The 12,194-nt window shown below is 41.2% G+C and overlaps 2 protein-coding genes across 4 annotated transcripts in view; both read right to left on the reverse strand.

Annotated features, from left to right (window-relative positions):
* Positions 1–245: 245 nt before the first annotated feature.
* Positions 246–5,507, reverse strand: RpLP2 (ribosomal protein LP2). The gene is made up of 4 exons (XM_037428283.2): positions 5,374–5,507; positions 4,156–4,327; positions 2,369–2,473; positions 246–380 (listed from the first exon to the last, which is right to left on the reverse strand). The coding sequence occupies exons 2-4, from the start codon at positions 4,325–4,327 to the stop codon at positions 307–309; spliced, it is 351 nt and encodes a 116-aa protein (XP_037284180.1). The 5' UTR covers positions 5,374–5,507; the 3' UTR covers positions 246–306.
* A 2,859-nt stretch (positions 5,508–8,366) lies between these two features.
* Positions 8,367–12,194, reverse strand: part of LOC119176927 (ATP-binding cassette sub-family C member 9-like) — a 42,037-nt gene continuing 38,209 nt past the window's right edge. For 2 of the 3 annotated variants that reach the window (XM_037428269.2, XM_075889196.1), the window contains exons 29-32: positions 11,388–11,488; positions 11,279–11,328; positions 10,011–10,157; positions 8,367–9,342 (exon numbers count right to left, since the gene is read on the reverse strand). In XM_037428269.2, coding sequence (XP_037284166.2) covers positions 9,202–9,342; positions 10,011–10,157; positions 11,279–11,328; positions 11,388–11,488 — 439 coding nt within the window. In that variant the 3' untranslated portion in view covers positions 8,367–9,201. Of the gene's footprint in view, positions 9,343–10,010; positions 10,158–11,278; positions 11,329–11,387; positions 11,489–12,194 lie in introns of those variants that run through there. The other variant, XM_075889197.1, reaches the window with a different exon arrangement.

Genomic DNA, 12,194 nt, shown 5'->3' on the forward strand with positions numbered 1-12,194 from the left:
TATTTCAAACAGCCAACCATAAATGTTACAAACACAGTGTAATATATTTGCCTGGTAGAGAATAATAAGCTAATAACCTGGGTCTTATGCTTGATAATACAACTCAACCCGATAAATCACTGCCAACAACTTTCCATTCCTCTAAAACATTTTGGTTGCGGCAAGTTGTCACTGTTGTGAAATACACAACACTGGCTGCTGATACGATGCAACCCGACACCCACACATGAAAGAATAGACAAATGTACAACAAAGCAACCATGACCTTCATTTACAATGAAAATGGCTTGTGTCAGTGTTGCGACCTCAGTCGAACAGGCCGAAACCCATGTCGTCATCCTCCTCGGACTCTTCCTTCTTTTCCTCTTTCTTGGCTGCTTCTGCAAAAAACAAACAAAACAAGGTTTAAGGTAGGTGCCACCATTACAAATTTGAAAATTAAGGGCATAGACAGTGAAATACAAGTCTAAGCATGTGTTAACAGCTTTGCTGCACAACTAACTGCTAGGCAGTTAAGATTTAGCAAAATGCAAAGCCATCAAAATGTTCACTTTGTAGCTGTATCTTATCTACAGCCGAGCCCCTTTATAAGGCATGTGCCAACAATGAAATAGGGGTTGATATTGAAACGCATACAAGGTACCCTGCAAGACGCCTGACATGAAAGACAAGAATTGCTCCCTGGTGCACATCTCTTATGAAAGGGTTCAACTGTAGAGTACTCTTATTATTCTGAACATGAAAAGACTAAGGAAATATGTTCTGTCCAACAAGAGTACCGTATTTACTCGCATAATCCTTGCACTTTTTTTGACGGAAAACTGATGCAAAGTTGGGGGGTGCGAGAATTACTCGGGGAAAACTTTCCACGAAAACGTACAGAGCGAAAAAGAAAACGAAGTGGCTGCAAATTGGGATTCTCAGACCAGCAACTAACAGCAAGCTTTGAGAAGTACTAATTAAAACTTACCTCAACAATAAAAGCAGAGGTTCAACACAAGGCAAGATTTATTTGAGACACAAAAAGTGCAAGCAAATAGTCGAGAATTAGAATACCATGAGCAAAGCTTGTGGGCGTTGCAGGCATAACGGTAGTGTTCGTCGTTCAACAAGAGCCCTCAAAGGGTAAGCGTAGGATGTCAATATTGGGCTGATGGCTATTTAACAGAATCGTCCGCAGTTTCCTTCTGAAGAAATAAAGTTTACCATCAATCTAAATTTTAGGCCCACGGCAGGCATAACGCGTCTTGGTGGCTTTCAGCTGCCGTCACCAGTAGCGAACACAAAACTCTAGACTCCGAAGGGCCTACCGGCGGCCGTGTTGCTGTCGTTTAGTGCATGATCTATCACTTGCAACTTGAAGCAGCCGTGTAGCTTCAGTATCACCCCATAACGTGCCAAGATTACCGACACAGCATACAAAACACGCTGCAACGCGCACTGGCCAGTTTGGTTTGGATTAAATCTGCAATAGTACACTTGATGCTCAAGAGATGGCCCCATATGGTGCACGCTATCATCATCAGTGGCTGGAACAAGCAGACATTATTGAGGCAGTTTTCGGGGGTGCGATAATTACTTCAGGAAAAAAAGAAATCGTATTTTTCTTGGGCGATGTGGGGGTTGCGAGAATTATGCGAGTGCGAGAATTACGCTAGTAAATACAGTAGTTATGTTTACCGTGAGATGACCAGGGGTGTAGAAGACAAGAGCAATACAATTGTGTCAGAAGCACTTAATCTAATTAACCAGCAGTTACATTCACCAGACTTCCGTTTACTGAGAGTCTACTGAACTTAATATTTTACAAGAGAAGAAACACAATAGTCTCATTAACTCCTCAAATAGGTTACAAATGCCAATAGAAAGTCCATAGAAAGCTTGGCACTTTTCTCTGCAGGCCACACTGATCTGAAGCAAGAGTTGCAGATCTATTCTGGAGAATTTCACTAAATGATAGAAGGGTTAATAAAAGAAAGTTGACTACCACCCACTTGCGGCCTAAAGCCACAGAAAAATCCATACTGATTGCTTAGCAATAAAGCTGTTTAGATGGCAAAGAATTCATTTCAGCCTTTTTAGATTGGTCACTCTACCAGCCAAACTAACCATAAGTCTTGCCAATGGCAGCGTAAAGGGAAAGTAATAGACAACTCAACAAGCATGAACACAGAATGCTGCTGTCCCTGCACCGTTGTTCGCACACACAGCCGCATTTAGCTTTTGAACCAGCGTTTCTACGCCATGACTGGGCAGACATTCTAAATGAGAGGGAGCTGGTCTGCTAAACAAGCTATGTACCTGACTTTTCGCCAGCAGCTATTACAACTACACCAATCAGGTACGTTTGACCGCATGAGGCACTCACCCTTTGGAGCTGCTGCACCACCACCACCAGCAGCGGCCGCAGGTGCGGGCGCCGCAGCAGCAGCTGCACCACCACCAGAGGGCATTGTAGCCAGCTTCTCCTTGCCTGCACAGAAAAAGACAACAGCAATGAGTTATCACCAGCAATTCATGTAGCAACAATTGCTTGATCTTCCCAAAGAGGTTCATAGACGTCGATTAAATCATACTCTATTATAAGTACAAATTTCAAGTCACTGGCTCAGTTCTTTCACTGGCTTTAACGAAACCCTTTAAAAAATTACAAAGTGAAATATGCTGCCATGTTATGCTACTAACGTATACAAAAGCATATGGTTTCCTGCAATGCTTACTAGAGGGAACTCTTGGCGCTAGTGCCTATGGAAGGTGCAACGTATGGCCCTCCAGCCACCATGGGAACCGATGGGTAGTACAGAAATCTGCCTAGTTTTCGTCCTTTCAACTCCGTTTGGCTTCACGTGGCCTGGGGCCACTTTGTCACAAAACGAAAATCTGCAAATGCTTAGCAGTTACACTTAAGCACATTAACCTTTTAATCTCACGAATCCAAATCAGTTTGCGAAGTCCACAATGATCCGTTCTTTTATCCAAATTAAACACGGAAACACACAAGGATAACAAATCCATGAGAGCATTCGAAGCCGAAAGCACGAAGACAAGGCGAACTTGCACACTACCTATCATTCCCATGGTGGCTGAACGATTGCAGCACCAGTCCCCTCTAGCTAATTTTTGGAAGCTTTATCTAGAAAAGTATCTAACCACCTACCTGAAATGTTAGCTCACACAACAATCTCGTTTAACGCTTTCTCTTCTTCTCAAGCTTAAATATTCCCCACAACTTCCACAGCGAAAATTAGGTTGCGTAAAATGTAGAGACGCATCATACGCACTTGCCATTTAAGTCAATGAGACCGTTTGCTACGAAATACTTTTTCTAAAAATTTACACAAGTGGCAATTCCCTTTTTTCAGCCATGCAATAACTTTTAGCCCGATTGCTTCAATGCACAAGTTCATTCAGAAAACCATTTGTGATCTAGCGAGTCCCTGGGGCTGCTCTGAACATTTAGCACAGTGAACCTAGCTGTGTATCTACTAAGTAATCTGCCGAAACTAGTAAAACTGAGCCAAAGCCTTTGTCCCACAAGAAGGTTTGACGTCAATTGTATCAAATTACATTTGACACATGAAATGGCATCGGGTGCCATGCACTGCAACACGACAGGATGCAATGTCATTTCCATACGACTGAAGTCACGACAAATCAGACAGGAATGGACAAAAGGGCTGCCACACGCGTGAAAAATGTTATGTATATCAGGCCTCAATAAAAATTGTTTACAGCAAATGTCTGATTGCACTGGTGCCATAGCCTGCTATGCAAGCTGTACTTTGGACTCACAGCTATTATGTATAAGCACATGGCCTGACACGGCCAGCAAAGCTCTAGACATTGACGCTGACAACAATAATAGTTATCATGAAATAGTTTACCCGTTATTACATATTTGAATTCAAACTCTTTTCGGCAAGAGTGCTCATGCCTGATTAACACATTCGACTAAATACAGCCAACTCATTCATCTGCACAAGCCATTTTCAATTAATGCCTCCATGTGCTAGCCAACTAACCACGTGAATTTGTATTAGGTAGAAACGGCATCAGCGCCATATGGCAGGGTTGTTACGTTTTGCACGCCATGTATGTCACTGGTGAGCCTAAACGCTTCAAAAATAAACAATAAAGAACTCTCAGCTCACTCACCCTTTGCAATGACTTCGTCGACCGTCTTTCCCTTCAGCTCGCTGATGACCTTTTTTAGTCGCTCGCTGTCGGATTCGATGCCGACGCTGCCGAGAATCTTTTCGATGTCGGCGGCAGATGGGTCTTTGTTGCCGCCCATGGAGGCCAGGAGGTAAGCGGCGACGTAACGCATCTGCGACGAAGCTCAAAGTTAGTCTATTCGATCGCCGCATGCTGAGCAATACAAACGGGCTATATCGGCCTCAGTCGAGCGCCGCAGTAATACCCACAAGAAGCAGTAGCCGCTCACGAAGGGCAATGCTACAGAAATGGCAACATTGCGCCGGGTAGATTTACATTCAAAGCACATACTCGAAGCAATAAACACGACGTTCGCAAGTAGTCTCAAAGGCTTTGTAAAACTGCCAGAACACGTACTTCGATTTGTAATCGCGCAGGATCTTCTCCTTTACGGCTCATACCCAATGCAGGAAATTGGCCGAGTAGTAGGTGAATTTGTTTTCAGTATTTAAGTTTACTATCATAGAAAATTAGGCAGCACGAAATACTTCAGAACGCCTGGTGCAAGCACGTGCACGGTAACTTCTGTGCAAGGTGTAACCATGTGCAGGATGAGGCAAATTACTTTCATGTGTGGTACGAGGGTTTAGTCTACTTTGACCTGCTTGTAACAGTGCACCGTATTTATTCATTACCTAATCTGCACGAATCGAGAGTAAAATTTAACCTGTCTAACGCTTACCTTAAACAAGTGCCTCATACCTTGTTCCATATATGAACTGACACAACGGCAAACAAACCACATATAGCATAAACGGAAGAGACAATTTGAAAACCGTGAAAAGCACGCGATTCGGTGTGCGCTGTTTACGAGCGTTTGCCAACACCATATCTCGCGCTTCCAGGACTAAGTCAAAGTTTAGAACGGCGCTAGAAATCAACCTAAACATCTTGCCCCACGTAGCGAAAATAAAACTCAAGAGACGAACACACGGCTTTCTTTTCTCATATAAAGATCGGTCGTATCGTACTTCGCGCACACTTCTACACGTGTTGTTCGGCTTAGGCTTAATGCCTTACACAGCGGCTGTTGGAATTTCCCAAGCGATTTGGCCCTTAATTACTGAATGTGAGTACTTTTGCCAGTTCAGGATCAACATTTTGATCAGCGCGACAACGCGGACACACACTGCCAGTAGTTAATGACGATTTACTCACTTTTAAGTCACGGGGACACGAAACGTCTTCTACACCGCAACACAGAAACGTGGAAAAGGCTGCAGGAATGAACGAGATCGTGGTCCAGTCGTTCTGGCGATAGGTGTCGCACGCAAATATTGCTACAAAAGATAACCAAGAAGTTTGTAACCTAAAAATAAAATAAGCACATATCTTTTTAAAAATAATATTTAGTAAAGTTTTTATTATTGTTGTAATAGACTTTTTAAAATTTTGCGAATGAGATTTGTGGCGCTCGCAAGAAGCTAGGCGAAAATACACAAATGTTACTTTTATGTGCACGCGATGCTTTAGAGGTTTAAATATACATTTAATTAACGCAATATGAGGCTATACCGTTCACGTTTTGATGTAGCGGTTGTCGTAAACACGAGCATTGCAAGAATAGCACGTTTACACGATACCTCTATGCGCACGCGACACCAAACAGCGACGGAATCTCGGAGGCCATTGTTTTCACGCTTTGCAGCCTCCATAGACACTCTGCCAGAGATGCGGGAGACACGACATAGCCGCGAGCCTTGCGCAAATCTGACCTATTAGTTTTAAGAGTCGATTTGCTGGGTAATTCGTTGTAACTTCGCCACAGCAACTAACGTTTGATTGATTGATTGATTGATTGATTGATTGATTGTTGGTGGGGCTCGAGGCAAATGTGGTGGATTGACAGTGTATTAATTGTTTAAAATGAACTGATTGAAAAGAGATTTCGAAAAGCAGCAAGCTCATTGTCCGGGCCTTTTTTTTTTTTTTTTCTTACTAGCATGAAAACCCAGTCATAGCATAAATACTGGAAATGAATGCTCCCCGTGGTCCCATTGATTTCTTCTAATTGGTGATAAGAGATGGACGACCCCAACTAATGAGAGGGACGGGGGGGCTGATACAGGCTTTGGGAGGGGGATCGCCCCTACCGCCCCTTTCCAGATCCCCCACTGAACGTTCCCCACATCAGAATTCAACGGGCAGGGCTGGGCAACATATCGTGGACAACATGTCATACAATCTACCAAACAAAGTAGAACTTTTATGGCACATTGCATAGGCAACCTTTTGTAAAGTTCAATTTACTCTGTGTCAACTGCATGTGACGATTATCCCTTGAAGTGAATGTTGTGCCGGAAGAACGGCCTGCAATCTGAGTGCTGGTCGCTTCAATACCACTGACTTATTGTTTTGTTTTCGTTTTTCAAATTATATATAAAATGGTGAGAAGACCTGATAAGTATGATCTGCCTGTTGCCCCGAGTGGCCGTGAAAAGCTTTTGAACAGAGAAACCAAGTTGGTTGTGCATTCTCCGGAAATCGCTGACGTGAATAAGTCCTGAGCATGCTGACCAGTGCCCAAAAGAGAAATCCAGACAAAACAAAGTGCATTTGAATTGTTTTGACCTACCTCTTGCGTCCATGCTTGCAAGCAGTCCTTTGGCATAAATAAGCCCTTACCATTAGAAACATGGTTAACTGTGCACACTGCATAGCTGCTACAATATGAGGCCTGTATAATTGCAAGATTTACTTTTACAGAATGCTTCTTCTACCTAATAATTCATTGTTCATGATTTATTTATCCTGATGATAGTTGGAGGGCTGCTTAGACATTGAAACAAAAAAAAAATTGAATAGAATTTGAAACAAAAAGTGAATGTTTAAATGTTATGTTAAAAAAAAAAAGAGTGAAATAAATAGAAACTTGTGAGAGTAGCAGGCTTTGCAGGCCAACCTGTCCTTCTTTCTTTCATTAAACATCTTATTTTTCCCATTGGTCACAGAATTTCAGAGTAGTGTGAGCTCCTACATATAGTCATACAAAAAGTATGCATGCATACTTAAATTTATTTTCGCTATAAAATATCACTTGAAAAATGTCCAAGGCATACTTGATAAATATCTTTATTAAATAACTTCTTCAAGAACATGTGTTGAAGTGACATTGGCAAAAATAGAGTATTCCGTCCGTAAAATAAATATCTCCTTCTATGCAATGACCATTTTTTTGAACTTCAGCACAGAACAGTAAAAAAGTAAAGACACAACATAAAAAACAATAAATAATCCTAAAAGCTGCTCAGTAATAGGGACGATGGCAAGGGGCAATGACAGAGAAAAATGGTGAACCCTTCGGCTGATGCAAGAAGAGAGTGTAACAAGTGCTGTACGTAAGTTAATGGCACATTACATACTTACATAAGCAAATGGCACTTAGGCAGTCGGAACCAAATATGCTTAATAAACACTTGTTAAAAGAACCCGCACTGGTATGGAATAGGGCTGTTACACAGCGTGCTTGGCACATATAACTCAGTGCTTCAACAGGGAAACTACAACAGATGTAGCATTTGCACGATGGCTACCGGTGTTACCAAGAAAGATGTTTATAACGAGCATAAGGCTTAATCAGACATATACGTCGAACCCATTTATAAGAGACACTGCTATTACAGACAATGGGTATAAGAGAGACCAGTGTGCTAACGGTAAAATATGGGTTGATAATAATATGCATACGAGGTACCCTGCTAATAAGAGACAAGAATTGCTGCCCGGAGCATGTCTCTTCTGAAGGGGGCTCAACTGTACACTCGGACATCATTATAACAAACTTGAATCTTACAAGAAAACAAGTTTGTTATATCTGAAAACTCGTTATAAAGGTTTATTCCTAACACTAAATCTATAGCGAGACTATCTTTCATTTACTTTGTAATAAACGATTTTCGTTATATCCAGATTCGTTATATCGAGGTTTGAGTGTATGTGACAATACAAAACACAATTTGGTCAAAATTAAAATCCTGCAGTCAGTATTTGCAGAAATGCACATAAAAAATTGTCCGCTCCGAACAACAACACTAATCAAGAAATTTTAGCTGGGATTACAACCTCGCTACTATCGTGGCTAAAACACGGACAATAAGACATAACTTTTGCAGAACAACTACAGCCAAGTGCACCTTAGCTGGCGATTGTGGTTGTGTTACTTGTTGTTACTAACGTTGTGTATTGTAAAGAAAAGTGAGCTCTTAAAACCCCACTCGTTCCGGGGGTCTCGTTACGGCAGACTTGATTCCTTCTAGTATGCGTGGGCTTATTGGTCAGGTACCAGCTTCTAAATGGATTACGTGATGTCCACTGGCAAATAAGAATGTTCCACACTTGCTGTCACAACCACAAGCAGCACCAACTATACCAGACCGAGGTTTGCATGCATGAAAATACCAGACAGGCAAGACGGAAAAGCAACTGCTGCCGTAGCTCGATCGGTTGAGCACCGGAAGCGTCATTTGAAGGTTGCGGGCTCGGTCTCAACTGGCGGCATGTTGTCTTTTCAGCCGCTTTAATTTCTTCACACTTACTATATCATAATTTCTAAAACACAGCTAAAAGAGTACAAATAACATCTCCTGTACCTTCTTTGGATTCATTATCTATTGATTATCATTAAGGAACAGCTAAAAAGACATGCTGACAAAAGGCTGAAATATGTCGGAGCAATTTTCATGAGGTAGTTCAGACAGTGCCTTACAGATACAGTGCTTGAATATAACATTAGAGCAAGCACTGCCAGCCGCAGTAAGCCATTCGGTCATAAGCTTTTGGAAGTATCTCTACTAGGTATTTTCCCAAAACAATGAGGGTGCAGTTGGAACGTACAGCAGATGGTAGAGTTAAAGTGCCTCGCGTGGCGTGCTGTTTTAGATAAAATTGAATCTGTGCGTGTTTGCTCAACAGTGTAGTGTGTATGTGGCCCTGTTCAGAGATGCTCCTGTCCGAGCTTTGGAGATGGCACATCATTTCTCTACGCTGCTACTGCTCAGCTTCCTTCAGGAGAGACATAAATATGCTTCCTCTCTTCTGCTTCAGCTCCGCCGGTGAGCCAGACTCGACAATGTGACCAGCTTCGAGAACGACGATCTTGTCGAAGTTCAGCAAACCGGTCACGCGATGCTACAATGGTAAAAAGCAGAAAACACTATCAATATCTGTGTGTTAACACAAACTGTAGCAGATGAGTGAGTACAGCATGGTCATAAGTTGTGCACACAGTTGCATAATCACACAAACATTTCAATACTGAAGGACTAAAATATTTCAGACACTTCACCGTCTTAAATGAAATGCACTTGAATGACAACGTTGAGTGGTAGCAATGTGTCGTATGTGCTACCCTGCCAGAAATAGCCATAGCTGCTTGCCGAGAAGCCATGATGAATTTGAACTTAAAGGCTAATATTGTGACATTATCACATTAGAACACAATATAGATTGAAAAAATATAGTCAGAACATGTCATAAAAAAAATAAAAGTCAATGATTCAAGTGAAGCCATGTTATAATACATATTTACTAGAAAAATAGTGACACCTAGTTCAGATTTAGTACATGTTATGCTATGCAATTCTGTCTAATGCTAAACAATGCTTATGCACCATGCAGGATGAACAATAATGTGATGCCCTGTTAGGTTTCTTACTAGATTATTCACAAACAATGACAAAATGCAAAAAGCTACTAATATTTGTGAAAAAAAGAAGGCTTCGCTTCAATAATGTGCAGTACTGCTAAAGGTACATTTGTGGAACAATAGTTTGAAGTGCTTGCAACCAGGTACTTACAGCTATGGCCAGTACAGTTGAGTTGGCCCACTCATTGAGTACAGTCTCCTGTATAAGGTTGTCCAACTTGACGTCTAAGGACGAGGTTGCCTCGTCCAGGATGAGAACCTTCGAGGGCTGCAGCAGAGCTCGGGCAAAGCAAAACAGCTGACGAACAAATAAAGACATGACGGAAATGGTTACAGAATATAACTTCACAGCCACTTGAATACACACACACGAAACTTTGTTAGGTACTGTGCACATACTAAAACTCAACAAAACAAGCTATGAGGGAGCTTGGAAAGAAGCAAATGATTGCTGAGTTGGGGATGGAAAAATTCGGGGCCTCTTGCTCTATCGTGAAAATGGAGGCTAGCAAAACTTGGCATGGCATGTGCGTGTCTGACTTATCACTTCTTTCTTTCTTTCTTTTTTTCAATTGCATCCACAATAGTCCCTCTTAACGTTTTCCTTCTTTCATTACGGGTATTCGATCTTCATTCACGTGCTTAGCAGTGCAACACTTCAATTGCTACTTGCAACAAAGACAACAATGAATCTATATCCCGGCAAAAGCTCTGAAATCTGGCAATGTGGAATTACAAGTGACCTTGATAAAAGGTCAGATTTCCATATCAGAAACGATTGATTACTGCCAATCTCACAAAAGAGAGATCATCAATTATTGGAAAATGGCACATGTGAGCATGACTTGGGCACCTTCGAGGGCTGCCTCCCTGTACAATCGCCGGTGCTGGGTTTTTTTCGTGTGCATCTTTGTAACTAAAATGTCCGAGCCTTAACAATCTTCACTTGAAAAACAAATGATGTGTACAATGTGAACAGACAGGAAAGGTGGTTGGATAGACTGTAGAATAAATGTAGGCAAACAATTATCCTAGACGAGATTAACGATCAAAGTACACTTGAGGGCACTATAAAATATTTAGGACTAAAAATTATTACCGTGATTTATTACACTTACAGAATAAGCATGAAAGAAATCAAAATGCACTGTTGTGGATCGTACAGAATAGCGGAGATGGCACAATGATATTGAAAGATTTCTGTGCATACAGTGACACCATTAGCTAATACAGAAGGGAGCATTGCATCTCAGGGAAAGGGCCTAGTTGTGTGGTAGTCTTAGGGCATGTTAACGAAACAGGTTCAGCTATTACGCAACTCTATGTTAATAACTGCGACTGGTGAGTAGCGCGCACGCGCACCCCCCCCAACACACACACACACACACAGCAGAGCTGCATGCCTTGTTGGTTACTAACCTGTTTTTGGCCAATACTGAAGTTTGACCCTTCTTCATGAACTTCGCCATCTGGTGGGAAAACACAAAATGTGAGGACACGAAGAAAACAAAGAAATTAGAGAACTTACCCAGACCACCATACAGAGCAACGATTTCCTTCAGATGAGCTTTTTCCAGTACGTTCCAAAGCTCTTCATCTGTGTGAACCCTCTTGGGGTCTAAGTTTTGCCTAGGACATGATATACATTCAAAGAGACATAACAGTAACATACAGTATATAAAAAAACTGTACAGATTTCAAAATGTGTATTTCTTCTAATGATTCAGTGGACTGTCATTCAGCTGCCCATTTGTTGGAAATTAAGCAAATTTTCATCTTAAGGAAAGATGCGATTTCAAAAAAAAAAAAAAGTTGCTGTACCATGCAGCCTGAGAGAATGAAATTTTTGATGTATATATAGGCTTTTATGCTGATTTGAAATATGTAATTAGTTTTTTAGTAAGTTGCACGGTTTTTGTTTTGTACCAATGTATTAGGTGTACTTTTATTGGCCAAACTTTTCATACCACTAAACTTTTGATGTTCTGAGACACTAATGGCTCATATTGCTCAACATCTACTGTAGAATGCAAATAAGTATCAAGAAAGTGCTTATAAAGCAATTTTAATGAACAAATAAAGTTATAATGTGAGAATTCTTAGAATCATCAGCCAATATTAACTGCTTACTTTAGGTTTGTTATAATTATACAGGTGATACCAAGTTTTAAAGGAGATACTTGCACCTTTCACGATCTTGAGAAAAACACATTTTAAAGATATAAGTGAAAGTTAATCTATGCAGGAAAGGTATGTTTTTTAAGATGATTTCTTCCACATAATAGCTTGGCAATCATAGTCATTTTGAGCGTGCAGCTTTAGTGAACTCCTCATG

Source organism: Rhipicephalus microplus, chromosome 3 (assembly GCF_043290135.1).
Source record: "Rhipicephalus microplus isolate Deutch F79 chromosome 3, USDA_Rmic, whole genome shotgun sequence".
NCBI classification, from domain to species: Eukaryota; Metazoa; Arthropoda; class Arachnida; order Ixodida; family Ixodidae; genus Rhipicephalus; species Rhipicephalus microplus.

Bases quoted from the DNA above. Each gene is read 5' to 3' on its own strand.
- RpLP2 (XM_037428283.2), bottom strand. From the start codon at position 4,327: ATGCGTTACGTCGCCGCTTACCTCCTGGCCTCCATGGGCGGCAACAAA. The intron at 2,474-4,155 runs GTGAGTGAGCTG...TTTTCTGTGCAG, and splicing joins CGACGAAGTCATTGCAAAGG to GCAAGGAGAAGCTGGCTACA. The intron at 381-2,368 runs GTGAGTGCCTCA...TGTTTTTTGCAG, and splicing joins TGGTGCAGCAGCTCCAAAGG to AAGCAGCCAAGAAAGAGGAA.